This window comes from Centrocercus urophasianus, unplaced genomic scaffold, assembly GCF_019232065.1.
Source record: "Centrocercus urophasianus isolate 14NV4802_14NV808 unplaced genomic scaffold, USGS_Curo_1.0 seq_15, whole genome shotgun sequence".
NCBI lineage: Eukaryota > Metazoa > Chordata > Aves > Galliformes > Phasianidae > Centrocercus > Centrocercus urophasianus.
Genome location: NW_024884697.1, coordinates 23,229,589 through 23,256,961, shown reverse-complemented (window position 1 = coordinate 23,256,961; position 27,373 = coordinate 23,229,589). Strand labels below are relative to the sequence as shown.

General features: G+C 39.8%; 1 protein-coding gene across 4 annotated transcripts in view; it reads left to right on the top strand.

The window, feature by feature from the left end:
- MET (MET proto-oncogene, receptor tyrosine kinase) overlaps positions 1-20,392 on the top strand; it is an 89,701-nt gene extending 69,309 nt beyond the window's left edge. For all 4 annotated transcript variants that reach the window (XM_042815566.1, XM_042815563.1, XM_042815564.1 and 1 more), the window contains exons 12-21: positions 3,640-3,786; positions 5,794-5,950; positions 6,734-6,874; positions 9,108-9,338; positions 11,609-11,689; positions 12,308-12,489; positions 14,104-14,213; positions 16,699-16,864; positions 17,754-17,890; positions 18,044-20,392. In XM_042815566.1, the coding sequence (XP_042671500.1) occupies positions 3,640-3,786; positions 5,794-5,950; positions 6,734-6,874; positions 9,108-9,338; positions 11,609-11,689; positions 12,308-12,489; positions 14,104-14,213; positions 16,699-16,864; positions 17,754-17,890; positions 18,044-18,254 (1,563 nt within the window). In that variant the 3' untranslated portion in view covers positions 18,255-20,392. The remainder of the gene's footprint in view (positions 1-3,639; positions 3,787-5,793; positions 5,951-6,733; positions 6,875-9,107; positions 9,339-11,608; positions 11,690-12,307; positions 12,490-14,103; positions 14,214-16,698; positions 16,865-17,753; positions 17,891-18,043) is intronic.
- Positions 20,393-27,373: the final 6,981 nt, after the last annotated feature.

Here is a 27,373-nt window from a genome sequence, read left to right as displayed (position 1 = left end):
CTCAGCATCAGCCACTGAAAAACGCCACTTGTTAGATTTGCAGTCTTTAAGTTGATGGTACATTCATTTTCTTTACCCAGTCTATACTCCACTCATCCAGCCTGTATCAAGTGAATTTGTTTTCAATACTAGGAGAGATTGTGTTGCAAACCTTGCCGAAAGCAAGGTAAACATTTTCAAATGCTCTCATTTCATCTGCAGAACCAGTTATTTCCTCACAGGGGGCAATCAGGCCACTTACACGAAATCTGCTCCTGGGAAGTCTATTCTGGCTATTCCCAACTGCTTTCCTGTCCTTCATCTACCTGGAAAAGCTTCCCGGTTAACTTATCTCATAATCATTCCAGGAACTTAGGTTAAAAATCAGGTGTTTTGTTGGTGTTTTTTTTTTTAACTCTCTTCTTTTGCTCTTGGATCTTTTACTTTCCCTTAAGGAAAACTCCCTGGTGCTATTTATTGACAGGAAGAATCCACTGAGATGAGGGAGGCTGGCTGAGAACTGTTCCACTGACAACTGCCCAAACTAACAATTTTGTAGTACTGATGTCACCCTTAGTCAAGGCACACAAGGCAAATGTCTACCTAAACCTAATGCCCTGATTATTTCTTGGCAGCCAACTGAAGAATGACATTGGTGAAAGTTGGTCTCCGCAACAAAACATGAACAAGCCCCAATTTAGCATCCTCTAAATAGAATTAGTTATAGTGGGATACTTCTATCAAAACAGTGAGGCAGCTTTCAGAAATTATATTAAGGAGCCAAAAGATCATTACAAGCCATATTGCCAACACTTTTCCCTCATCCCATACCCACATACAAAAATACACACATACAAGTTTACATGCCTCATGGTCATATTTTGTGCGGTAATTAAGCAAGCTCAGCATGAAATTAAATGGCAGCTTGCTTCAGTGAACAGGCTGTTCTACCAAACCAAAGTTCTTTTATCTATTTCTTAATTAGTTTCAGAGAGAAGGAGGGATCTTTTATCACAAGTTTTTCAATCAGACTAATCTACTGTGACATATTAACTTCCATCAAATGATTGTGGGTCCTGATTAAAAGGTACTATTTGGTTTTCCCTGATGACCAAAAAACATTTTTGTAAGAAAATGTTACGTGCAAGAAAACATTAGGTCTAGTGTCTAAAATACAGTCTAAAATACTATGCACCATAAATGCCAGCCTTTCTTGTGTTCAGTGCCAGCCCTTTTGTCTTCCACACTACCACATCTCTTAAGGACCCACATCATCACTGTCGTCTTCTGCCAAGTATGTGACTCTTTGAAGTCTCTCAGTGCCCGCCATGCCCCGGTCAGAGCGGTCACAGCAGAGCGGCTTGAAGCACTTCACTGCTTCAACACCACAGAGACGTTACTTTAGAAGAGCTCCCATCTCCTGCCAATATAGGAAGCTCACAGAGTAGGAAAAACTTGCTGTCGGGGAAGAGTGAAGAACAGAATCTGCTAAAGACTCTGCTCATGGCCTCCCGTAAGAGCTGCTGATCTGGACCAGGAAGGAACTGATAGGTTTTCAGAGCACTGACTCCTGCACTCAGTTCACTTTGTGCAGTTGGGAACTTTTGACCAAAGTCATGTCAAGAAAGCCGCCTGTCTGTAGATACTGCAAGCAGTAACACACTGCAAAGACAGGGTAACCCCTATATCAGTATCATTCGGCACCCCACATTTACCAAGGAGAAAGGTGCCCTAATTCTGCCGGGGACATCGCTTTGGGGCTCTTGAGAATGTTCTTCAACAGCCTCTTGGTGCAGGAATGACTTCTGAAGTACTGCAGCAGACCGAGGTTTTGGGACTGTGTGCCAGGTCAGATCTGAGGGCTGCAGCAGCAATTGCACGGCTTGCCTCTGCCCAAGCCTGGAGCAGTGGTGCAAGCAGGACAGACAGTGGTGAAGAAGGGGCCTTGCTTTACTCCTGTGTCAGTTCTTTTGTTTTGCATCGTCTGGCCATAGCCTGAGCTGCACACAACCTGCAGAGGCCTGGCCTGGTCAGGAGTTGTGCTGATGCGCCAAGCCAGTGCCAGGTCTCTGCATGCTTCCATAAGAGGCCTAGGCCTACATGACTAGCACGTATTTATAAATTTTTCACCAGATAAATAAGCAGCACAAATGTCATGTTTCACATCACATTTGAGATCTTGGATGTTCTCTGCCACACCTGTCTTCACTGTAACTGACTAAGGACCGCACTGGGAAATATCAGTATGATTATTTCCTTTGGCTAAGCATCAGTTTCAGTGGAGGAAATTTCCTAAGATCTGGTGCAGAAGGAAAACAGAGGCCACTCATCCACATTCTCCATGACCATACGTTTGTCCTGAACACAGGAGACCCAAGTTCAGGTCTTTTAAGGTAATAATTCAAAGGATAGATTTGAACTTGAATGGCTCACAATCTGCGGTGAGTTTCCAGACTAATAAGCACTAAAGCACCAGTCAGTGCCTGGCCCACTGAATATTCAACACCAAACAGAATGGCTCCAAGTAGATAGAAAAAAAAATAGCAAAATGGACTTTTTTTGCCAGCAATTAAAAAGCACTCACCTGGGGTATGGCTTTGCCAGTCAAAATAGGTCATTAAAGTGGCTATCCTTTATTTTTATTACAATTTCCCCAGGGGTCAGCCTCAGACCTAAAAAAAGCATTTTCCAAGGTAACATTTATTTTGCTCTTCGGAGTGGGATTCTTATTTTCTTTTCAGTAGACGAGGCCTCACAGCAGTGTCAGGCATGACTCTTTCCTCCTGTCTCGTGAAAAAACTCCCAGCCCAGCCCACATCAATAGACTGCATTACTGTTACTCCCCGTCTACCCTTCTCCCCTTTTACTCCCTCATAATATGCCGGTTCTTTCATCTTATCTTAAGCTGGACTGTAAATGGGTCAGGGCAGCACTGTAGCTTCCTAAATACCAATGTAGTCCTAAGCACAAAAGATCCTGACCTTGGTCTTCGGACACCACTATCACAATACCAGAAGGAATAATATTTCATCCAGGTCTGAGATGTGAAGGCAGCTTTTCTGTGTAGGGAGTGCACTTTTCACGCTGTCATCTTTAACAGAGTTTGTTCTTCTTTGGTCTGAGGAATGTCATTTTAACAGATTTGTGCATTTTTTATTATTAAAATTCAGTCACTCCTTTTTGAGGGCTTCACTCCCTCAGCCATGATCACTTGCAAAACAAAATATTTGAGATGCCTTTAGTTTGTGGATAATACAATGTTCATTTTGTACAAACAACAGGACCACATAATGCCTTCTTTCTTGTGAAAATTATGCAAAAATCTAAACAGGACCAGCAGAAATTATTCCTCAAACATTTGGATTTTAGGAAGTCCTTATGGACTGTGTGAGTAGTAGTGACAGGAGATTTTATCCTTAAACATTATTATCCCCCCTTCGCTGGCCTGTCTGTCAAACTCCCGTTTACATGAATAAATCTGATATACACATATTGACTGGTCAATGTAAACTTGTATTAGTCTGTTTTATTTTACAATTGTTGGTTTGTTTTTTTTCCATTAAAGACATTTTCTAAGGTAATAAAAGCCCTTCTCCCTAATTTTTATGAGGATGTTATGTAATATTAAATTGATTTTTTCTTTTTTTTTTTTTTCCCAAGGGAAATTATATTGATTCAGAAGCTGTTAAAGGAGAGGTGCTAAAAGTTGGAAATAAAAGCTGTGAAAACCTTCTCTTGCAGTCAGAAACAATTTTGTGCACAGTTCCGAGCGATCTCCTGAAATCCAACAGTGAGCTAAATATAGAGGTGAGGCAGCTACAATGCACGTGTGATATTAATATCACCTAATTATCAATCCCAGTGACACTATTGAATTTACAAACTTCAGATATAAGCCCGATCCTATGTTTTCAGAGCTATCTCCATCTCAGTCTCTGTTTGTTTGGGATGGAAATTCAAATAATGTCAACTATTTTAAAAGAAATATTATCATTATAATTGCCATTGCCAGTTTGTATAGAGACTTTTGGAGCCTCGGGCACAAAGTAGAACCTAAACTAAGGACCACAGAAATAAAATGCTAGTTCTTAATCCAAAGACAAGTAATGCCATGTGGTAAAGAACAAGAAATTGTAATGGAGTGGGTTTTCTTAGGAGCTCATAAGTCTTTTTTTTTTTTTTTTTAAAGACAACAAAAAACTGTGATACAGACAATAGGATTGGATTTCTGAAGTATTTTTTCCTCTTTTATACAGATATAGTCTCATTAGTTTTGCGAGATGCAGACACTGAGACCAAATGTTTGAGTTTCATCTCTGTTCTCAAGTCATTCACAATTCTACCGCAGATTTAAATTGTAGATCCACTGATTCATAGAATAGAGCAAAAATCTTTCAACATGTCTGTATTTTTAAAAATATAAATATGTAAAATCACAGGGGAGGGGGAATTTCATTTTAACAAATTAAATTTGTTGAGCATGGACTCCAATTCACTGAAAACAATGGAAACACTAACATTAGCAGTCATCTAAGTTTGACCAGGATCATAGTCTGTGTAAACTCTTTGGAACAGGGACCATCATTTTGTTCTGTGCTTTAATGGCACTCATCTCAATGAGACTCTGTCCTCTGAAAGATGTTTTTATGTGTTACTACAATCTTAGTAAATAGTAATTATTCATTTTAATGCACTAAATGTTAATTTATTTTAATGTACATTTGCTTTGAAAAGAAATCAAAATCTTGGGCATTTCAGACAAATTGTAGAATGAGGTGCAGCTCCCTTCTGGCACATCTGTTTCTCAGATTTGTAAGTGCCTACTTTCATACAGTATTTGCTCATATTTTACATTCTGTACCTATTTGTATTTTACATACTCAATCTCATTCAATCTGTTCTACTACGTGACAGTAGGCCATAACCTCTAAGCAGCACATATGTGCGACACGCATTCCATATGTAGAAAAGGGCACAACACAAAGGGGTTAAATAAGGTTTCTGCTTGTTTACTGGCAAGGAGCCTCAGAAATTGAAGTCTGCCCAGCGAACAAGAAAATTTGCTCTTTTGACGGGCAAATCCATCATTACAGTACCCAGAGGAATGAATTCCACAGGAGGAGGAGAAAAGATGGCCAAATGCATTCCAACTGACTGAGCTATTGCCGTGTGATCTGAAACAGTTTTTCCCTGTTAGCTGCTTGGTGTTTTGCTCAGTTGTTGATTTGGGGGTTGTTGTTTTGTTTTGTTTTGTTTCTTTAAACTGTCGACAAGCTAGAAGCTGGCAAGGGACAGCCTCACGTGACCTTGGGAACTCAAATGCAGGCATGCTGTCAACAGAAAGACAGTTTGATGTTACAGACTGGCTATGCCAAAAGGACACATATCAAAGACATTTGGGCTTTTTTTTTTTTCATAAGCATACATCTCAGCTCATGTATCCATAGGCCTATCCATTCAAGTGAATGTATGAATTTGGTATTTTTAATCTGATAACGACATAACCCTGTTGTGCAGTGTGTGTGTGAGAGAGTGCTGTGTGTGTGGGGTGGCACACACTTAGCTGTGTCCCCACCAGAGCTCCTGAAAGCAAGTAAGGCATCACAAACACAAAGATCTGTTTTCACAGACACCAATAAAATCACTTCTGCACTGCCAGTGTCTTATCTCAGTAGAGCATCGTAAAATTGAGATGTATTTCATATGGGATATATCAGTTTATATTCAGTACTAATAATCTGTTTCTTACTTGTCTTTTGAAATCGTCACACTACTTTTTTTTATTTGTTTTTGTTTGTTGTTTTTTTTTTCCAGTGGAAGCAAGAAGTTTTGTCAACAGTTATTGGGAAAGTGCTGATCCGGCAAGATCAGAATTTCACAGGACTGATTGCTGGAGTTGTTTCAACATCTGTTGTAATTTTTATCTTTTTGGTATTTTTTCTCTGGAGAAGGAAGAAGAAACAGATTAAAGGTCTATCATAGTAAACTCCAATCAATCATTCAGTTGTTATACCTTAGATTTTTTAAAAAATCATTAATTTATGCTCTGATTAAGTGCTGTGCAGTGCCCCTCCATAACCTGTGAGCTGAAGTTTCACAATCTAGTTCAATGTTTAGATGCATTTTACCCTTGGCTGTTGCCTGAGCTGGGTGAAGGGCCGCACTGTGCCTGTAGGGGAAAATTCTGAGTTATTAGGGAAACACAGTAACTTCTTTTTCCCAGTCACCCCTACAAGAGGGACAAGTAGATGGTGCACCCGGAACCACATGTTCTTCAGCTTCCAGTGTCCTTGTAAGTCCCCACACTGAGCCTAGGTTGTGCAAGACAGAGCACTGCAGTGTCCTGTTCACTCAAATCAGGACCTAGGTGAAAGTTTGCCTCCTTTCTGGCCCCTGTGTCTGACTTTCCTTCCAGTGGAAACTGCTGCAATATGCAAGTGGGAAGGAGGAGGGAGCTGCTATAGAACCAGATCTTGTCCTGATGTGGTGTCACAGTGCAGTCATGAAGCTGTCCCAGAGGCTTCAGACCTCCCTTGGATCTCTCAGTATGGCCAAGAATGAGACACTAACGCATTACAGCAATTCTTGTCCTAGTCAAATAGCTGAAGTTCAGGTCCTGCCTATATTTGCCTCAGACACAGCTGACCTTTTTCCTAGCTGAGAGGAACATCTAAAATTAAACAAATTACTAAATTAATGTTATCATTCAGTAAACATGAGGGTGTTACAATATTTCTTTCTCCTTCCCATTCAGATCTGGGAAGTGACCTGGTGCGCTATGATGGCAGAGTGCACACTCCTCACCTGGACAGGCTGGTGAGTGCAAGGAGTGTCAGTCCAACGACAGAAATGGTCTCCAGCGAATCTGTAGATTACAGGTCAACATTCCTAGAAGGTATGTCTGTACTATGAATCTGTACTGATGATACCATTTGATGCATCTTGCTGTTCCTCTGCCTTCAGATTGCAGCCATTTGGGCTGTTTGACCATGTCTCCATTGTACGGGATTATCATGTGTTCACAGGTTCACTATTTGAACTGAGCTTCTCAAGTGCTTCCCAAAATTAAGGTGAAAAGAATTTTTACTTTTAGTCTACTTCATTTTCAGGAATTTAATAAACTACTATTAGTAGAAGCTCACTGTAAGCATCTTCCACAATTAATTAGGAGCTAGTGGATCTAATGATTTTGTATTATGATGTTTGCCAGACTATGATGAAATCCAGTCTGAAAGCATGATTTTAAGGATGGCAAGTGGTTTTAATTTCAGCGTGTATCAATGACTTTATAGAGTCATTATAAAGCAGATCTGTCAGCTCAAATGGAAAATGAAACTTTTGTAAACTGGTATTCTTTGGTCTGTTCATCGTCCTTCTATAAATGGCAAGTTCTATCACCTAGAAATATTCAGTTTAAAACTTAAGATAAAGGGCTGTGCAGATTGTCACAGTTCAAATGGAGATCCATGCGTGCTAGGATGCCAGCCTCAGAAAACACTGTGTTCCCTGGCAGGTCTAGGAGTATAAGGGAAGATTAATCCTGTGCTAAATATGTTTCTGTACTATGTAACACCATTTTAGAGTGGACACTCTTCAGAAGAGAACTCCACTGCTCTTACCAAACCACTTCAGAGTGAACTTGTCCTTTAAGAAATGTGGAGTCCATGTCCTCTGATTTCCATTAAACAGATTTAACTATTAGGATCTACTGTATTAAGATATTTGAGATATCACAGATTTTTCTTAGTAGTTGGGCCAGTTTCCAGCTTCCTTTCTGATTTTATATTTGCTGCTGACAGCTGGCACAGGAAGCTTCTTGACTGAAAGATTCCTGAAGGAAAGGAAAGTCTGTGCCAGTGTTAGAAGGGAAGGTGATACAGGAGACAAGACTGTGCAAAGATCCTTAATAGAACATAAATCTGCAGTGATCCCAGGGCCACTGTGCACTGGCAAAGCACCACAGAGAATGAGGTTTGTTCACCAAATGTTGCCATAAGGGCATTCACTTAATTTACCATAAAAGAATAAAATGACAGGAATATTTTAAGACAAGCACACTTACATGCAGGAGCTATAAAAATTAGTTCACGACCATAGCTAATTTTACCATGGCTATTAAATAGATACTTGCTTTTGGTGACATAACTGGAGCTTGTAAATGGAAGAGTTTTTGGCTTTGCTTCCAGGTAGAGCAATGGTGAGTTTTTCTCATTACCTTGTGTGGCAGCAATGCTATGTGAAAACCTCCCAGGTCTTACATTTAAATATATAAACCCTGTCTGTGCAATAAAATAGCTAATAATTTCTGTTGTTAAATTTATTCCCCTCTTTTCTTTCTGACCTTGTGCTAAATTCTGTTCACAGATTCCACTGGAATCATTCCAAACTGAAATTAGTGTAAATTAAACTTATTTCCTTGATTCCATTACATAGAATGCCAGGAAAAATCCTTTAAACAAAAGGAATTTAACATACTTGGACACAATGTTGACAGAAATAATTTTCTCAAATAAATACTTCTTGCTTGACTGAAACATTTTAATTTCTGCTATTTTGAATCAGCTGGCTCATGTTATTTTCATGAGTAGCACCAACTGTATTATCTTCAGGAGCTACAGGATATGAATCACCTCTCGGCGTTTCCCTGGTTGAATATTTACCAATGGATAAATATAGCTAGTCACCAGCAGTTTGGAAACCTGCATGAAAAGTAGAGTTACCTACCAAATTAAAACATGACAGTAGGTTTCGTGTTTTCAATTGTCCACTACTTCCTTCTCCCCCATCTCCATCATTTTTCCCATTTTACTTCTATTACTCACAGTTACTAGAAACTGCCCTTGGCAAGAAGTGACAAGATCTTGTTCTATTCCTTTCTAAAAGTGGAAATCTTGTCCATTTGCTTTCATAAAAGTAGAGCTGAGACAAGCGTAGTTTCTAGTGACATGGGTTCCCTGGAGTCTGGCAGATTAGCAGTGCTTATTTTCATTTTCCTTTGTGAGAAAATCTTTTGCAAAAGCAAGCTGCTTTCATATGGTAAAGTCAAACCCTTGCTTATCAGTGAAAGAAAACTTCATTTTCTAGGGAAAAGCCTGAAAATACTAAAATATTTTATGTTCATCTTGCAGATCAGTTCCCAAGCATGTCTCAGAATGGATCGTGCAGACCTGTCCAATATCCTCACTCTGACCTCTCTCCAATTCTGTCCAGTGGGGACTCAGATTTAGCCAGTCCTCTTCTTCAAACTAACGTCCACATCGATATCAGTGCCTTAAATCCTGACCTGGTCAAAGAAGTCCAGCACGTTGTTATTGGTGCTGATAGCCTGATTGTACATTTCAGCGAAGTAATAGGAAGAGGTGGGTACTGTGACTGCAAACTGTTGGGTTTTTTGCACATCCAGTCATCATAAACCACTGTGAATCAGGTATCTACATGGGAGTTTTTCAAGCTTTTTTCCTCTTACGGCACAGCATCCTGTACACCAAATCAAGAGGACAACCAAGGGGGTTCTCATTTTGAAGTCATATGAAGGGTTGTATGCTAGAGTTGGAGAAGACCACAGAGATGGGAAGTAGCCTGACATTTAATGAGATTCCTTTGAACTCAAGAGATTTGCTGATACCCCTCAGCTGCCTCACTCTTGCCTTCTTCCAGGCCACCAAAAAGCTCAGTCTGATCTATGAGGCTGCAGAAAGGGAGTGAAGCTACAGCAGAATACTGTACAAGCCGAAGGTGTGTGCCTAACTGGCAGGAGGTGCCAAGGAGGAGGCATCAGTGAGTCTTAAACTCCTAGCATGAGAGCTGTGTGGGTTGCTACATGGCACTGAAATCCCCTCAGTCACTAAGTGCCTTCAGTACATGGATGTATACATGTACATGTTGTCCACAAGTTTCCCCCAGCTTTGAAGAGTTCACTGTTTCCTTTTACTGAAGTCTCTCTCTTCCTCTCCATTCCTTGCTCAACCCAACAGCAAGTTGAGTAAGTCTCCCATTTTTTCTGTTTTTTTCCCATAATCCTTATTTCTCTACATCTTCTTATGAATGAGTTCTCTCTCACATTCATAGCCCAAGTCAGTATTTCTGTTAATGACATTTATTAAAATCTATGCTGTTGAGTACATACGAATAAACCAAGTGGAAACTGGATTTTCAGTACTTCTACAGATCATGCTCAAGAGATCTGTTTCTGAGTACCAGAATCCTGATTACAGAACTGTAAGTGATATTCCTAATGTCCTCTCTGCGGGAAAATAGCCACAAATCAGACATACAGTCAGTGTGTTTCCCTTCCATGTATTACACTTCATCATCCCCAAAGCAAGGGTGGGCCTTTTGCTTTTCTTTCTTGTTTCAGAGAAGGCCAAGTAATTTCCCATTTTTTAATGCTGAAAAATATCAGGAATGACACCAACATAATTAACCTGTTTTAATTTTCACCTCCATAACTAGAAATGGGCCAAACCCAAAAATGTTTCAGACACACCCAATCCAAGCTTTAGGATTTGTGCCCAGGCTTCAAACAAGCTGTGGTCTGATGGGATTTGAGTTGTTTTTATAAAACAAACTTTATATTAATTTTACCCCAAGCCAAAGTCAAAGCCAGCTGGGCTCCAACCAGCACTTATGGCTGGAACCTAGCAAAAATAATCTTGTTCTATCTGAAGAACTTGCAAAAAAAAAAAAGAACAACGAACACCTATTTTGTTTTTTGACTGCAAGTATTAGTGTCTTAAAAGTGCCCATTAAATAGTACATCCATGAAGAAAAGTCACCATTATATGTACATAATTTGATCTGGATTATTTAATGGATGTGCCTGAAGCTTGAAGTTCTCTATGCTTCCCAAACAAGTCAACTCACAGTAGGTCTTTCCATTCTGCAGACTATTCAGTTTTCCCGACAGAAAAACACAGGTTCAGAAGGATTCCTGTGTCCTTACCAGCTTATTTCACTGCTTAGTCTATCAGCAAGAAGGCAAATTGTGCTCATCATTTTTAGTGATATTATGCACTAGAAACGAGACCACAGCAGAAACAACAGACTGCCTCCTACCTGCGGAGTGACTCCCAAACCTTTCATGGCCAATACACCACTTTTAACACTCAACGTTTTCCGTGAAATAACAAGATCAGAAAGATTATAAGCCCACAGAGCCTCTTTATTCAAATTGCCATTAAAGATACATCACAGCTGTGAGGTTAAACCAGACCCTTGGAACAGCTGATGCAGTGGTTGAATCAGCTCCTTCTAACTGCTGCTGCCTTGTGCCTTCCAGTGCCCCTATTCAACTCTGTCCAGTGGGACAGTATGGTGGGAATGGGCTGATGTATTGCTTTGTGTGCATGGTCATTAACAAGAACATGAAGCAGCTGTGGTGCCAGCCTTGTCGTTATTTAGATACTTCATCTAGGACAAGAAATATCAATTATGTTGCAGATAGTTTTCATTTATGTAATGATGGCTTCATGTAATGACCGTTTTATGTGTTAGTTCCAGTTAATATTACAAGTGTTGGGAATTGCACAGAAGTAAAGTGTGATCACTTTCTTAAAGTTTAATTGCTACCCAATGGAAAATAACAGAAGATTAATTTTACTAAAGCTAATGTTGCTCATTTTTTACACAGGTCATTTTGGGTGTGTGTACCATGGAACACTGCTGGATAATGATGGCAGGAAAATTCACTGTGCTGTGAAATCGCTGAATAGTGAGTTGCATGTTTGAGAGTGCAACAGTACTATAATTCCAAGGACAACTATGATGATGTAATCAATTACAGTGAAGTGTACTGTCACAAACAGAAATTCCCAGTTGCAGCTGGATTAAATTTATCTGTAGGGCAGCTCCAGTGACTTTAGATTACTATTAGGCATTGCTATATATTTATTCATTGAATGAAATGTCCAAGTTTATCCTCTACAAAGAATAGGATAGAGAAAAATGAGGGAAATATAGTGTCATTTTTTATTCTACCGACTCCTTGAGATTTGCTTTTGGAAGTTAAATTGATAAGCAGCAGGCAAAGATGCTGGAAAATCAGGAAGAGACTATAACAAAATTCATTAAAAGCTTTACTGGAGTCTTGTTATGCAATTCATACTAAGCAAAGGAGAAATTAATTAAAATTAATTTAAAAATTTGAATTAAAAACAGCACATTTGGTCATTGTAAAAGAACTATGCACATAGCATAGCTGCAATGTGGGAGGTGAGGAGCATATTTGTAGCTTCTCATTATCAGTTTCATTTGTGCGATGACGCTGTAGAGAAATGAACTGTAGATTTATTTTTTTTTAATTATTACATTTTCATGCTGAATTTCTTAGGAATTACAGACCTGGAAGAAGTAGCTCAGTTTCTGAAAGAAGGAATAATCATGAAAGATTTCACTCATCCCAACGTTCTGTCACTTCTGGGAATCTGTTTACCCAATGAAGGATCCCCCTTAGTGGTCCTTCCGTACATGAAACATGGAGACCTTCGAAACTTCATTAGGAACGAGACTCATGTAAGTACGCAGTGATGTCAATGGAACATTAATCAAGTCTAGCCACACCCAGACCCAACACTACAGGTTGATAATTACATTAGGTATGTAACTTGCTGCTGTTACTACACCTTAACCTTTGGCACTTGCCTATGCTGGCAGCGAGCCCAACCACAGCGCTGCCACTCCCTCCCTTCCCCCTCAAATTCCTTTCTACAGTGTTTCCCAGAAATTATCAGCATAAGTATTTCTCATTTCCCATCCATAAGCCTCTTCATAAACAAATGTCTTTATGAGATTCAAGTAAAGGGGCCCAACCATCTGCTGGTTTAAACCTGCGTGTCTCCATTGACTTCAGTACAGCTGTCAGTTGTTACCATATGCTCTTCCAACTTCAAGGTAAGGGATCTTCACAGCCAGCTAGAGAATGTCACAGTCCTGATATCAATTTTTTTTTCTTCTTATCATAACAGAGTAAACCAATAATTGTTATACAAACTGTGAGTACTCTCTTATCAAAGATTTTCTTAATTCTCATTGAGATTCTACAGTTTTCTCACATGGGCCTCACTGGCCCACGTTACCAGGACATTACCAGGTCTTGCCTCAAGTAATCTAAGCCCACTTCATATTGTTGTATTCACCCATTTCACAGTGCTTGGGCAATAGAAAGTGATTTCTGAGCCAGTGAGACTTTGGTCTTGATTCCTAGTAGCCAGGAATTTAAAAAATAAAAATAAAATAAATAATTTTTTTAAAAAAAAGAAGGCATTTTGGAGAATTACTGCAGGAGTTAAGCTTTATAGGGTAGGTACTTCTTCTCTTTTGAACTTATTTCATTCTATGAGCATCAGGAATCTTGTGTGTGAGAAGCTCTATGTGTCTTCCTGAAATGAATAGAATAATAACCACAGATGAATAGGATTGTTGCACAGAAGAAAATGGTGTGGAACAATGCCAACACAGTTATCTGCTAGACCTTACTACTTCACAGCAAGTTGTGTTGTTGGATAAAAGAATTACAGGTTTATTTTTATATTTATTTCCATATTTAACTTTTTTTCTGTAGGGTCTCACCAGAGTGTTGTAGACCAGCTGTTTGCAGGAAATGTTTCCCTGAAAGCTGCTAAGGTCTCATCCATCTTTTCCTTAGCATCATACTGATGATAGCTTGCACTTATTTTGCCCCAGATAAGATTCTCCTTTTTTGGACATTTCCAGCTGACAAGCTCCAAGTTCACAGTTAGTATTTTCTACTGAGTTACATGTTATTACTCTAAGTTCACAAACGTGAACTGATATACATATGTGAATGTGTATCAGCTGTACTGTTGAGGTTTCAGCACATAGTTCCACTTCCCAACCCAAGTCATGCTACTTATGCTGCAGTCTCCACTCTTTGGAGTCTGTCAGTCCTTTTCATCTCCTCAAGCATGTTTCCTCAGTGGATACAAGAATCTGACCTAAGTTAGGCCATTTTATGATAAGCACTAAGATACCTTGCTCAATCTGGTGGCAAGGTATCTGAATCAAAAACTGAAAGGCACAGCAACAAAAAAAAAACAAAACAAAACAAAAACAGTCTACTATTCAGGTTTCTGCATTCATTGCATTACAAACGTTTATATTTTACAGAATCCAACAGTTAAAGATTTAATTGGATTTGGTCTTCAGGTTGCAAAAGGGATGAAATACCTTGCAAGCAAAAAATTTGTCCACAGAGACTTGGCAGCAAGAAACTGTATGTAAGTACAAGCATCTATTTCCAGCACATTATCACACTCCTTTGTGTAAGGCAGATAGAAGAGATAAATAGAACTTTCTGGGATTCTCCCTTCTTAGTCAAACTAGATTTTTTCCACCATTCCACAATTACACTGATGTTTGTCTTGCATACTGCTGAGCTACTCATCTTGCTAAAGACTCACTCGTTACACATAAGCTTTTTGAGTGTGGGAAATAAGGAAAGTTGAGGTGAAAGTGAAGTCTCTCAAAATCATTGGTGAGAGAATTTAAAAGGCATCACCTAAGGGAAGTTATACTGCTGCTGTCTCAACTTGCTGTGCTTTCACCCAACCTCTTCAGAAGCAGCACGTCTCTGCAGCCGCACCTAGCAGTAGGGAATTTTGTGAGAAAAACAGGAACACAGAAACAAGTGAGACTTCTTGACAGTAATTTTTCATTATATGAGTATAAGCTTAATTTGGCTCAATTGCGTACACTAATTTACATTTAAAATTGAGTATGCAAAGAATCTTAGCAGTCACTGCATAGCCAGGCAGTTCAGTTCACACAAAGTCTAACTGATACAGTAGTTGCCAATAGTATTTTGCTGATTCATCACCTGTGTTGTGAACTAATGAGATACAGCATTAAATATTAGAGTGTTGGGTTTTTTTAATATGTGGTAATTTGGAGCTCTGGCTGCAAAAAAGGCTTTTTACCTATGACATCAAATTTCTTGTTCTTTTTCAAAGTCTGCATGCTTGTGTAGTTGAATGGCCTCTGGAAAAGCACATTTTCTTGCAGCTGCTGTTTAAGTATCAACCAATGTGATTTTCAGCCTTTCTAAGAACAAAGGAATTACATTAATGGATAAAAATCTTGGTTCATATAATCCAAGTCCAAAGTATAGCAATGGGACACTTTCCTCTGAACTACTGCCTCTTTCTTATGGGAGGAGGAAACAGCTATCAGGGTATCTCAAATTGCCAACTGAATGGCTGCTTTTGTACTTTTATATGGCTCAGCACTTCAAAGTCTGGAGAGCTGCTACCACATGGGAGGAAGATACAGGGTTGAAGACCCACATTCCTCAGTAGACGTGGGGAATTCAGCATTCATAAACAAAGCTCCTTCTACACTGGTGAAGTCCATCAGAAAGAAAGTCAGGAAGCAAATATAGTCCCTACAAATACTTGACTATTCTACAAGATATGCAGGAAACAGCTATGGCATAGTTACCTCCTGCTAACCCATCAAACTTGCCTTCTACTCTCTTCATTGCTATTAGCTTAGTTATTACATCAGTAAATACAGCAGATTGTTCTTTGCCATTCAGAGAAACCTCAGCAGACTAAAGAATTGGCCAAACAGAAATCTCATAAAGTTCAAGAGAGATAAATGCTACATGAAAAAGCTGAGACAGCTGGCGTTGTTTAGCCCGCAGAAGAGAAGGCTCAGATGGTGATGGGGGTCATCCATACACATAAATATCTGACATGGTGGAGTAAAGAAGCTGGTGTCAGATTCTTCCAAGTGGTGCCTAGTGACAGGCCAAGAGGCAAAAGGCCCACACTAAATACATGAAATTCCATTTAAAAGACTTTTCTTTTTTTTTTTTTTTTCCTACAAAAGTGGTTATAGACGTGCACAGGTTGCCTAGAAAGATTTTGGAATCTCCATCCTTGGACTTACTCAGAACTCAGCTGGACATGGTCTTTGGCAAACTGCATCAGCTGACCCTGCTTTGAGCAGGGAGATTGGACTAGATGATCCTCAGAGGTGCCATCCAACCTCACCCCCCATCAACCCCCAAATAGGCACTTCCTGTAGCTAGGCCTACACATAATGAAGGATAGGATTAAGCATGCCAACCCCCTGCTCTGTCTGTTCTTTGTCAATAACACTGCTTATCAAGACATACTCCAAACTTAGGAAGACCAAAGCTAGGAAGATCTGGTGAAATGACTGAGTTACAACCTCAGCAGAACTCTGCTTATGCCACCATTCTTCACCAGTACCCATCTCATTACAGTCACACATTCCTAGTGACAGGATTGCATTATTAGATATGAGTAGTCACTGAGATAATGATAGGTCCTTCCTTATCCAAACTGAGAGTGAATAAGAAAGGTGATATTTGGATTTGGAAATAAAAATGAGACGTTTCTAAGGATACAGAAGAAGAAATAGCTGCGGAAGAAATGACGTAACAGCCAGCCAGGATATATAGGCTATTAGCAAAGTTTTTTTCTACAAAGTAATTGTTTTAAGAGAACTGTAATTTGAGTTCTATTATAAAAATAATATTAGTAATTTCCTGAGTTCATTCACTGTTGTTAAATGCGTATCAAGTTTTGTTTCACTGTAATATTTGTTAATAGTTCCAAGATAAAATACCGCCTTCCAGACTCACAGTCTCAAAAATGCAAGTCACTCATTATAATCAACCATCATTGTAAATGCTGTCTGCTCAGATGGAGATAACACTTTTTGTCATTTCTTCAGGTTGGATGAAAAATTCACTGTCAAGGTGGCTGATTTTGGTCTTGCTAGAGATGTCTATGATAAAGAGTACTACAGTGTGCACAATAAAACAGGAGCTAAACTGCCAGTGAAATGGATGGCTTTAGAAAGTTTACAAACTCAGAAGTTCACAACAAAGTCAGATGTGGTAAAGTACAAATATATTTGTATCACTTATTAATTTCTCTCCTGTCACTTTCTAGCATTTAATGAATGGACTGACTTCAAACCAAAACTTGTCTTTGAATTTAACTTTAGTTCATGTACAGTAGGAGACTGTTTTTATATCCAGCAAAGACAGATGTCCCAGGCACAAAGCAGCAAGACATGACCTGACTGTGTTACTACTCAGTAAAAAATTAGAACTCAGAAAAGAATTAGGAATTTAATTCCACTTCAAGGTACACTAAGGAGCCAAGTTGGAGCTGATCCCTGCTATAGGAGGGACTCTACAAAGCTTGACCAAGCAGCTTAACTTTGATATCATAAAATGCAATGGGTCACAAAAAGATTTTACTTGCTCTATAAATGCTTACCTTCTGCCTACAGCAATCTCAAGTACTACCTGGCCATTTAAAAGAACAAATTATAGGGTGAAGTCATTAGTTGGCTGGATCACCTTGTATTTTAGCTCTCTTTTCAGTCCAGATCCAAATTAGCCTGTGATGCGTAGAATTTTCACCACTTCAGTACTTATTTACACAAAGTCAGTCAGATCATCAGATCATGTAAATTGGTAGCACTCCATTAACCTCAAAGGATGTCTGCCAGTTTTTACCAGCTAAGTAGCAGGCCTATAAGCTTTTATTTTCTTTCATTTATTTACTTGAGTTTTTCTGGCTCTAACTTAAGTGGCTCCTCGAGTCCCTACAGCATTTATTAGCCCACTTAAAATGAAGCTGAATGCAGTAAAATAATAACTTTTCAAAGGGAAAACTAATGCATTTGAATGTTTATGTGAGTCAAACCATGTTCTAAAACTGCAATGTAAAGCTCTCCAAGCCTATCACTTGTTATTTATTTCTTTGTTTTCTTAGTGGTCCTTTGGTGTGTTGTTATGGGAACTTATGACAAGAGGGGCACCACCTTATCCTGATGTAAATTCTTTCGATATAACTGTTTACTTATTACAAGGAAGAAGGCTGCTCCAACCTGAATACTGCCCTGACCCACTGTGAGTAAATAGTTTGCAAAACCTTCTGCAACTGCTGATATTGCAGTAACTTCTGATATTACAGTATATGAGACTGTGGCGTAGAAGAGGTGTTGGTTTTTTTTCCTTTTTTTATTATTTCATAATTGAACACTTCTTTTGTTTGGATGGCAGGTATGAAGTCATGCTGAAATGTTGGCATCCAAAACCTGAGATGCGTCCGGCATTTTCTGAACTTGTTTCAAAAATATCAACAATCTTCTCCACTTTTATTGGGGAACACTATGTTCACGTCAATGCTACTTACGTCAACGTGAAGTGCGTTGCTCCCTATCCTTCCCTTCTATCAACACAAGACAATACAGACATGGATGTAGACACATGACGAGGATGTCTGAAATAGAGGAAAATCCATTCTTAGTTGTATGACAAAAACTGAAACATTTTGTCCACTAGTTTTTACTGCCCGATCTTTGTGAGAACACTGTTGCACATGTTTATGTTGTTGCCCAAGTTGCACTAGAACAAGGACGTGATATCATCTTTTTTTAAGGCTATGGGATTCTGTAAACCATCACAATAATTTCCAAGTATTTGGACAACTGCATCAATTTACTAAATAGAGATATTGTGTTCTACCAAGCAGAGCTACTTCTCACTAGTTCTCATTCATGTGTGCTGAGACCCAAGAACAAAGATTCATCATCAATGCCATGAAGGAGAACGTAGAATACCAATCAGAAAAGCTGGAAGGACTATTATTGTTGCATGTACTTTAGGATAATGAGCAGTGCAGAATGGTTTTTACATAAAGACAAACCATGAAATGTACAAGAGTTTAAAAATATATTTTCCTGCTGCATAGTCCAAACTTTGGATTTTTGCACTGTCAACAAGGTTTTTCAGAAGATAGGCAGCCAATAGCCAGCTTCGTGGTAAAAGTCAACAGCAGAAGTCAACATCACAGTAAAATAAGTGCACAGTAAAATAAGTAAGTCAGCCTTGCCAGGCCTCTGGTGTAGTCAGACGGTACATAAAATGAACAGAAAAGCATCCAGCTTAAAGCATTCCTAGTGTTAACTCTGTTCCAACATTTGATAAATCTGCAGATATCTCACTGAAAAAAATGCGCAGCCTCCAACACTTTCAGTAAAGAAGTAACTGCTCTCAGAGATGGAAAACTTGAAGGCGCCCATATTAAATGCCAGGCTAATCCCTGGGAGACAGTAACATGGGCTGCGTTATTCTGGAGAGGAAGAGGAGACAGGCAGGCAGGCTGGCAAATATACAGAGCTGCTGTCTGATGAGTCACACAGCGAGCAGCTGAAGGTGTGCCACCTATCCTTGGGTGGAGCTGCTGCCAAAGGTGAGTAAAGAGCGGAGGTGTTGCAGCCAGCCCTGACCTAAGAGAATGCCATAGCAAAAATGTTAATCACTTTTTCACAGCAGCCCTAAGGAGCTCAGAAGACTGATCAAAAGAAGAAACAACACCTTTATGGCCCCTTATCTTTTCTAGGATCACACGACCCAGTGAGTTATGATACCTATTTTTATTTCTAAGTTATGCCCAGAAAAAGAAATGAAAAGAGAGAATGAATAAACTTTCATTCATTAGAGAGAAGTACTATAGCTTTAGGGCAAGCATCACATGTCATTTCTGTTCCTGTGGAATTCTGTGCATACTACTGTATAGCTTGTTTAGAATAGAATAGAACTGGGTTTGTTGGTGTAAACACATAAAGTATTCTATTTTTATATTAAAAAAAAAAAAAGTTTATTTTTAATGACATTTACAAAGTTTGGTTAGGCCACAAAATACTGCACTGTGAACATTTCAGAAAATGTATGTCAGCGTACGTGATTCATAAATAGTAGCAACCTGAAAAAGAATACTGTGTAAATACTAGAAAGGAAAAGAACTGACTGCAAACACACTCCACCCTACCCTAAGTGTAATATCTCCATTGCTGCAAGCCAGCCATTTTAAGATCTTCAAAGAGAGGTAGTGTGGGTAAGGAACTGATATAAGAGAGATAATGTTGTTCTTGGGAGACGGCGTTATAAATGAAAGATTTATAATGAGGGCAGAGTGTGTAGGCAAACTATGAGCAGATAATATTGTACTGTGCTTCATCACCACTTTCATTTCAGAAGCAAACTTTCATGCCTGCTGAGAGCAATACTAATTGTAGATTGCTCAAGGACAAAAGGCTTTGCTGCAGGCAGAAAAATCATCTCTATGGTTGTTAAAACAGCTAAGGAAATTTAGATTTGGAGAAGATACTCCAAACTTGTACATACCTGCTTGAGGAACGCTGCAATGTGAAACAGATGACATTTTTACTATTTATGAACTTTTGCTCAATAAGGTTAATGTTGTGTCTGGGACACCTGTAAGAATATGTGACTCTGGTAAGATTTGATGTTAGTAAGTTCATATATCGGCAAAAGAGCTGAATGGTACTTATGTTTATAGTTGTTGTTATGACCTAATAAACATGTTACTAAAGTGAACTTTTGTAATACTTTCTGCCCTGAGTGCTGTTATTACTGTTAACATTAGACTATTAAGCTGGTACAAGTCTGCATGTTTTTCCTGACTGAGGCTGGAAGAGCAACCAATGGAACTGCATGAAAGAGAGCAAAAGAGAGGAAAACTCGGAAACATAAAAACACGGAGAGCGCTCTGATAAATCAGCACGCAGTTCATCACTGCAGTACTATATGCTTCAAAGAAAAGCGTGAATATTCTGTAGCAAACAATTTTGGCACAGTCTGTTTGGTTGGAAAGTCTACTCTCTATTCAGAGACCGCACCCAAATCAGCCCTGAGCCACAAGAAACTTCAAGCAAAAAGTGCATCTGACCCCATCGTGGCCAGGAGGATCGCGGTCATCCGTCACACCTCATACCAAGCACCTCGTTCCTATGGGGTGCTCCGTATCTGTGATGCCTGAAGAGAGAAGGCACCCAGTTCCCCCAGCCCTTAGTTCTTTTGGAGGAACAGGAGTCAGCCCCACTCTTCTCCTCCATGTTTTCTAGGGGGCAAATTAGACATCTCCCACTGAACTCACGGTTCGCTTCTGTGAACAGAGTTCTGAGTGGGTACCTGCTGTAGGGAACCTGCTTTGGCAGGGGGGTTGGACTCGATGATCTCTGGAGGTCCTTTCCAACCCCTACAATTCTGTGATTCTGTGATACACAACAAACACTGCAACGTTCAGTGTCCTGTGCTACTCATGAGCATGGCAACACTGAAAGCTGCTTCCTCCCACCACTTACCTGGCTGGCATTTTATACTGAATTTACTCAGAAATATTCTAATGCATAAAGTCAAACTGGTTACAAACAGCATTTATATGCTCTTATAATTTCAAAGTATTGAGGAAATCACTTTTTTTTTTTTTTTTTTTCCCAGACTTATTCACTTCTTAACGTAAAATGTATTTGTTTGTTTTCATCTCAAAACGTTGAAATATTTTTGGGACAAAGACATCAAAAACAGCAGCTCTTCTTTGTGTCACAAGCACAATGCAACCAAACGGTCTGATATTTTTATTCTATTTATTTACATCTAATTTATTTGCCAGTGCATTTCCAAAGTTGCCCTGAAAAGACAGTAAAACATCCCCAAGTTTTTACTCAGCCTGTTTTTAATAGCAGGGTCTTCAGCGTAAAACAGAAAAATGATGATCTGAACTTAAATACCAGATTTGTAACACATTCCTCCGATTAATTCTCATGACTGCAAGGGATGTCATGTACTGCATTTGTGAAAGAGTCAACAGAATCACAAGCCTCCCATGCTCAGTTTCTCATCCCAGTAACTTTGTTTATAGCAGGTACACCCTGCTTCAGATCCTCAGCTGACTTAAACCGGCAGCAGTCCCCTGACATCAATGTTAACAGGGGATGGCTCATGGTCAAAGAGTTACATAAGAGACACCCAACGCAAAAGCCAAGAGATGAAAAAAAAGGGAGGGTATATTCACCACACAGAAAATATGCTGTTGATTTCCCCCGAAAGTTTTAATTCATTACTAAGTCAACAGTTTTAAACAATTCCCTCTATTAAAGGGAGTTTTTAATACATCTAACTACATTAAAAGTTTCTTAAAAAAATAGTACATTGTATAACTGGGTCTTTAAGGTTTTGCATATTATGAACTTTTTGTATCTAGTGTTAAAGTCAGCCAGGAAGAGCAGACTTAAATGGCTTTTGTAAACAGATAAAGAGAAAAGGTGCATTACAATCTCTGTTGCAGAAGCAGGATCATTGAGCAAAGGTAAAGCGGCATGCAAACAGTCATAACCCTTGAAATTAACCTCTCCTTTCAAAAATGCCATCTCTGGCATTAAGCTATAATATTATATCTCAGGCAGAGATAGAAGCTGATAAATGAAATACAAATCCTAATGAGTTTTTTACTCATTAAACCGAACATCTCTTCCTCAGATATTCCAATTTCCATTATTTTAACAAATAGGTCATGAACTAAGTATTCCGAGCATCGAAGAAAGACACAGGAAATTTTCAGGTTTTGCCAGATCTGCTAATAAAAACATTTACAAGAAATCCTGATCTCATAAGCAGCAGGGAGAGCCCAGAGCAACTTGATGGATGCAGCTGACACCAGCACGACTGTGAGCAGCATCTGGCCCACGACCTGTGCTCTGGGACATTCACAGGGAGTTTGCCTTTTGAAATCCCCCTTCACCTGCTAACACTGACAGTGCAGCCACCCCTAACAAGCATGCCAAAAGGCTGTTCTTCCAACTGAGCTCAGGCATTGTGGCCATTCCATGACCTCCTGAGGGACAAGGTGGCCTGAAGAGACTCTCCTGGATGCGAGGCCATCAGGGCAGGGCAGAAGTGAGGCTCCGACATGCTGGGCTTTAAGTTTTTCAGTTGTCAGTTTATTTGAGAGTAGATGGAGGGTGAGAGACACATTCTAATTTTTTTCCTCCTTCTGTCACTTCAGCTCATCCTTCTCAGCTCTGAATTCAACACAGGGAAGCAGGTTGGCCTCCTGCCTCAGCAACCTCACAGGATCCAGCAAAGGAGCAGGGATATAAGGAGTAGGAATTAAAGCAAATATAGCCAGAAACTATATGTTGGACCTTATATGATTTTGGTTATATAATCCAAGCTAGAATACCAAAGAGGAATGATTCATTTAATCTAGTTTTGCTGTGTTTTTTTTCCACTTGGGGGTAACTGCTGTGCTGCAGCCTGGTGCCACCTCACTGTAATTCTGACCATTTAACAGAAAAGTTTTCCTCACTTAGGCCTCCGAGGCCCTATGGGTCTCTACAAATACTACATATTAATATTTGCCAGACTTCCAATAAGCAAGCACACACTGAGCTCCTCTCCAATTTAAATGACAGCCGAATATCCTCTTTTTGAACATAAAAAGTGCCACTGCCAAAACTTTAGGGTGCATGACCAAACATGGACACCTCAGCTGCCACGAGTCTGCGGCTCTCTGTGGCTGCTGGCGTACTTTGTGAGTTTGACAAATCTGAAAACAAACACTAAAAATACGGTTCGAAATTCAGTTAGCAAGGAGGAAAGGACTTCAGACACGGGTGCTGCAATCTGTCTTCTGTAAGGCTCAGGAAAAAGGAAAAAGCAATTTAAGAGAGCTGAGCTGTGGTCCGGTGAAACTCATGGATATGCTGTGAAACTTGAGGCAAACACAGAGTGATGTGAAAACAAGCACACCTGAGTCAGCAAACAGGACACAGCAAGGAATGAGTCACAGCCAGCCCCAGTCACATGCTGGTGGTTTTCCCAAACGTACAAGAGGTTACTGCTGGACAGCCAGCTTCAGAAGTCACAAACATTCTGTAACTTTTGCATTTTATAGAGCAGTGTAATGAAACGAATAGCTCCTGTTCTGGAAACTTATCTACTGAACTCGGCTTTCATATCAAACTGCTGGCCAAGCAGTGCCACAACAGCCACAACAGGACCAGGAGTACTTCCTTCTGAGTTCAGCAGATCAGTAACTGTATGCATGCTCCAGCACTGCCTGTGTCCTCCGTGCATCTCTGCGGCACTGACCTGTTGTAGCTATCACCAGAACCTTTGGACATCAGCTCTGAATCAGACAGAAAGAGGGTAAGGGTTTGTCAGGCCCACGCAGACCCCAGTAGCACTTAATCATGCTGGTGAAATGAAAACAAACTCACCTCACTGCAAGTGTAAGCCTTGGCTGCTGAATGGAATGCAAGTAAAGGGCATCTATAGCAGCGCTACTCCTGCTTCTTTCTGTGAAGATTGAGTTTACCCAAAAATATCCTGGAAAACTAACAGTATGTCTGCAACATACACAGTTCTGAACTGTATTTGCTAGGTATCCTGATATTAATTTATAGCAGCACGGTTTTTCTAAGATCATTAAAAAATTACTGAGTGAATTATTTTAAAGTGAGTCTATATCATAAATCTAAGAGAATGAATATATTCAAAATAAATCTGTCAGCTTACTTGGATAAACAAAGGGAAATCCCTTCTGTTAGCTGTTCCAGGCATCTTGAAATAGGTTTTGTTTCTTCTTAAAATTGAAGTGGTTTGGAAAGAGTCCAGGCAAACTCATTTGGGGTTATCTGTCAGAAACTACAGAGTTCTCTGCAGTACTTGAGGGATCTTTCATCCACCAGAACTGATCTACCAAGTACTTCATCTTCTTTCTTGTCTTTCGTTCTTCATAATCATAGTGTCATAGAAAAGGGTTGAAAAGGACCACAATGATCATCTAGTTTCAACCCCCATTATGTGCAGTTGCCAACCAGCAGACCAGGCTGCCCAGAGCCTCATCCAGCCTGGCCTCGAATGCCTCCAGGGATGGGGCATCCACAGCCTCCTTGAGCAACCTGTTCCATTGTGTCACCACCCTCTGAGTGAAAATCTTCCTCCTAATATCTAACCTAAATCCCCCCTCGTCCTATCACTATCCACCCTTGTAAACAACCATTCCCCCTCCTGTCTAATATCAGAAAGCATCACAATGTGAAGGTTCTCTGTGCCAATATCCATCCAATATTATGGTCTGTAGACAATGCTGAATAGGAAGACAACATCTGAATTGTGGTGATCAATACAAACAAATTCTTATCGGTGGGCTGAACAAACTGATATCAACACAGCACTCCTCCCATGCACTCTCTTCTGAAGTTTCTGTAGCACTCACCATCATTGCCTTAAAATTTATGTAGTATTACATTTTAGTGTGTAAAACGTGAAATGGTGTTAGAATAATAACTTCACTGCAGGGAAATTGGTGGCCATGAGGGTTAAGAGCCCATGCTGGAAGCCACTAACAACCATCCTTAATGTAATGCTTTTTTACACTGTATTTTTCATACTGTGCCTATGCACCACTCTGCTGAGCAGATATCATAAAAGAGACCCACTCATTCATAAAGAACAACATATATGAGCAATACACTGGTACCTTTCAGACAGGATTCAGACTGTCATGTCCTCATTTTAGTGAAAACTAAAGAAGTCTCTACCACCTGAATGACAAACACAGGAACATCCATACGTTCAGTCACAACCAGTAAATCAGAGACCACAATGAGACCAGAGAATTTTAATGCTCAATCTACTCAATGATATTTTCTACAGAAGTTTAAAATCACTCCTCCTCACCCCGTTGCTTAGTTATACACTACCCCTAAGAGCAGGGTCAGATTTTATGAGCAGCATTTCTGAAAGCTGGAAGAGCCTTCTCTGGAAAGAAGCCACCTGCTTGAAGCGCTCAGCTCCTTTAGATCTGAAATGCTTCCCAGTGTTTTACTTCCCAGATGTATTACAAATCCCAACTATTTAAGCATTAAGTGATGGACTGGTAGAATCTCGAGGGAACTTCTATTTAGTGCTAAAGCATGGCTGAGATGTAGACTGCGTCAGTCAGAGACAGAGAGCAATGCTGCTTTGCTTTATCTGCGGTTTGTGATGCCACTGTTATATTTTTCATGTACATGAAAGGTATCCAAAACTTTTGATGTTTATGTTGTTGAATGAGTTTTCTTTAGATATGGAGGGAATACATAATGCATCCTCTCACAGATCAAAGCTACACTAGAGAATATGAGCGCTGTCCCTCACTCTGCAATATTTATATTTCAAGACAAGGGGATACTGATAAAAGGCAGCTTAAAGAGGCAAATGCTAGTGCTGTGATCAGCTGAGATAACGTCAGTACATTGTTCAGCGTAGAGCTATTATCCAATAACAGGCACAAAGGCAAACAACTCAAAAATCAATCACTCTGAGAAAGACTGGTTGAGGAAATTAACACCAAAATCACCCATGATTAAGAAACACTGCAATACTGGCAGAATTCCCCAGTAGAAATATCATCACAAAAGCCTCCTTCGTCCCTCCTTTTTCTGCTGCTTCTAATTGAACACTGCTTTGTTTAAGCAGCTAGTGGTAATTTTCTCCCACTACGATAAGGCCTAATGCCAAGAAAGCAGACCAGAGAATGAGCAGAAAGGACCGATTTAGGAGATGGGAGCTTCCCTTTGTAAGCACACTGGTAAATATAATAAATACTACTGCCTAGTTTGGAAACTGGATTCTTTTCATCAATACATTTCAGAACACTCCAACAGACATGTAGGGCTGGAGGAAATGTCAGAAAATGACTTGGCCCACCCTACGTCACTCAGACCAGATGAATGCACATAAGCTGCTTTAGCAAATGTTTGTCTAGCATGTTTTCTTAAAAAATAACTGCCCAAGCTACAAGGATTTCAAGACCTCATTGTTTGTGTAGCACTAATGTTCTCCTGGACAGCTTTTCCAGATCTCCCCTGCTGCATAAGGGTTAGGGTCAGGGTTCCAGCTTCTGTTTTGCCTAACTCTGTCTACATAGCAAACAAACAACCACCACATTTGCAGAGAACTTTTGACAAAGTATATCCCATATTAATCTTTTCTAAAGTAAACGGTTTTCAACTCTCACTTATATGCTGTCTTTTTTGAACAAGTTAGCTTTCTTCTTGCTCCCAGTTTACCCACATTTCTTCAGTGTGGTGCCAAGGATGAACTCAGTACCCTCCATACTTCTCACTGCCTCACAGAGCGATGAGGTCAGCAGCTCTGGTGCTCGTGGCTTAAGAAAACCACCAGTGATACAGCCCAAGTTGTCTGGAAAATCAAGGTGCTACAGAACACGACTTCTTCAGAAGTTTTGTTCACACATACATACAGATCAAAAACTATTGCAATAGGTGTTAGCAGGGCAAATTAATCATTTCTTTGAGGATCTTTCAGGTTATACAAGTTAGATGGGTCTGTAATTCTCTTGGTCCTCTATTTTCTCTTATTAAATATACATCCTACACTTATCTTGGGACAGCATGCCTTCACCGACTCATTCTTTTGTGCTCACCTCAGTTGAACCATAGCAGGCAGGAAAATTGCCTCACTGGGAGGACAGCTTTCACCAAGGAGAGTGATGGCAAAGCCAAGAGCTGGGACTCA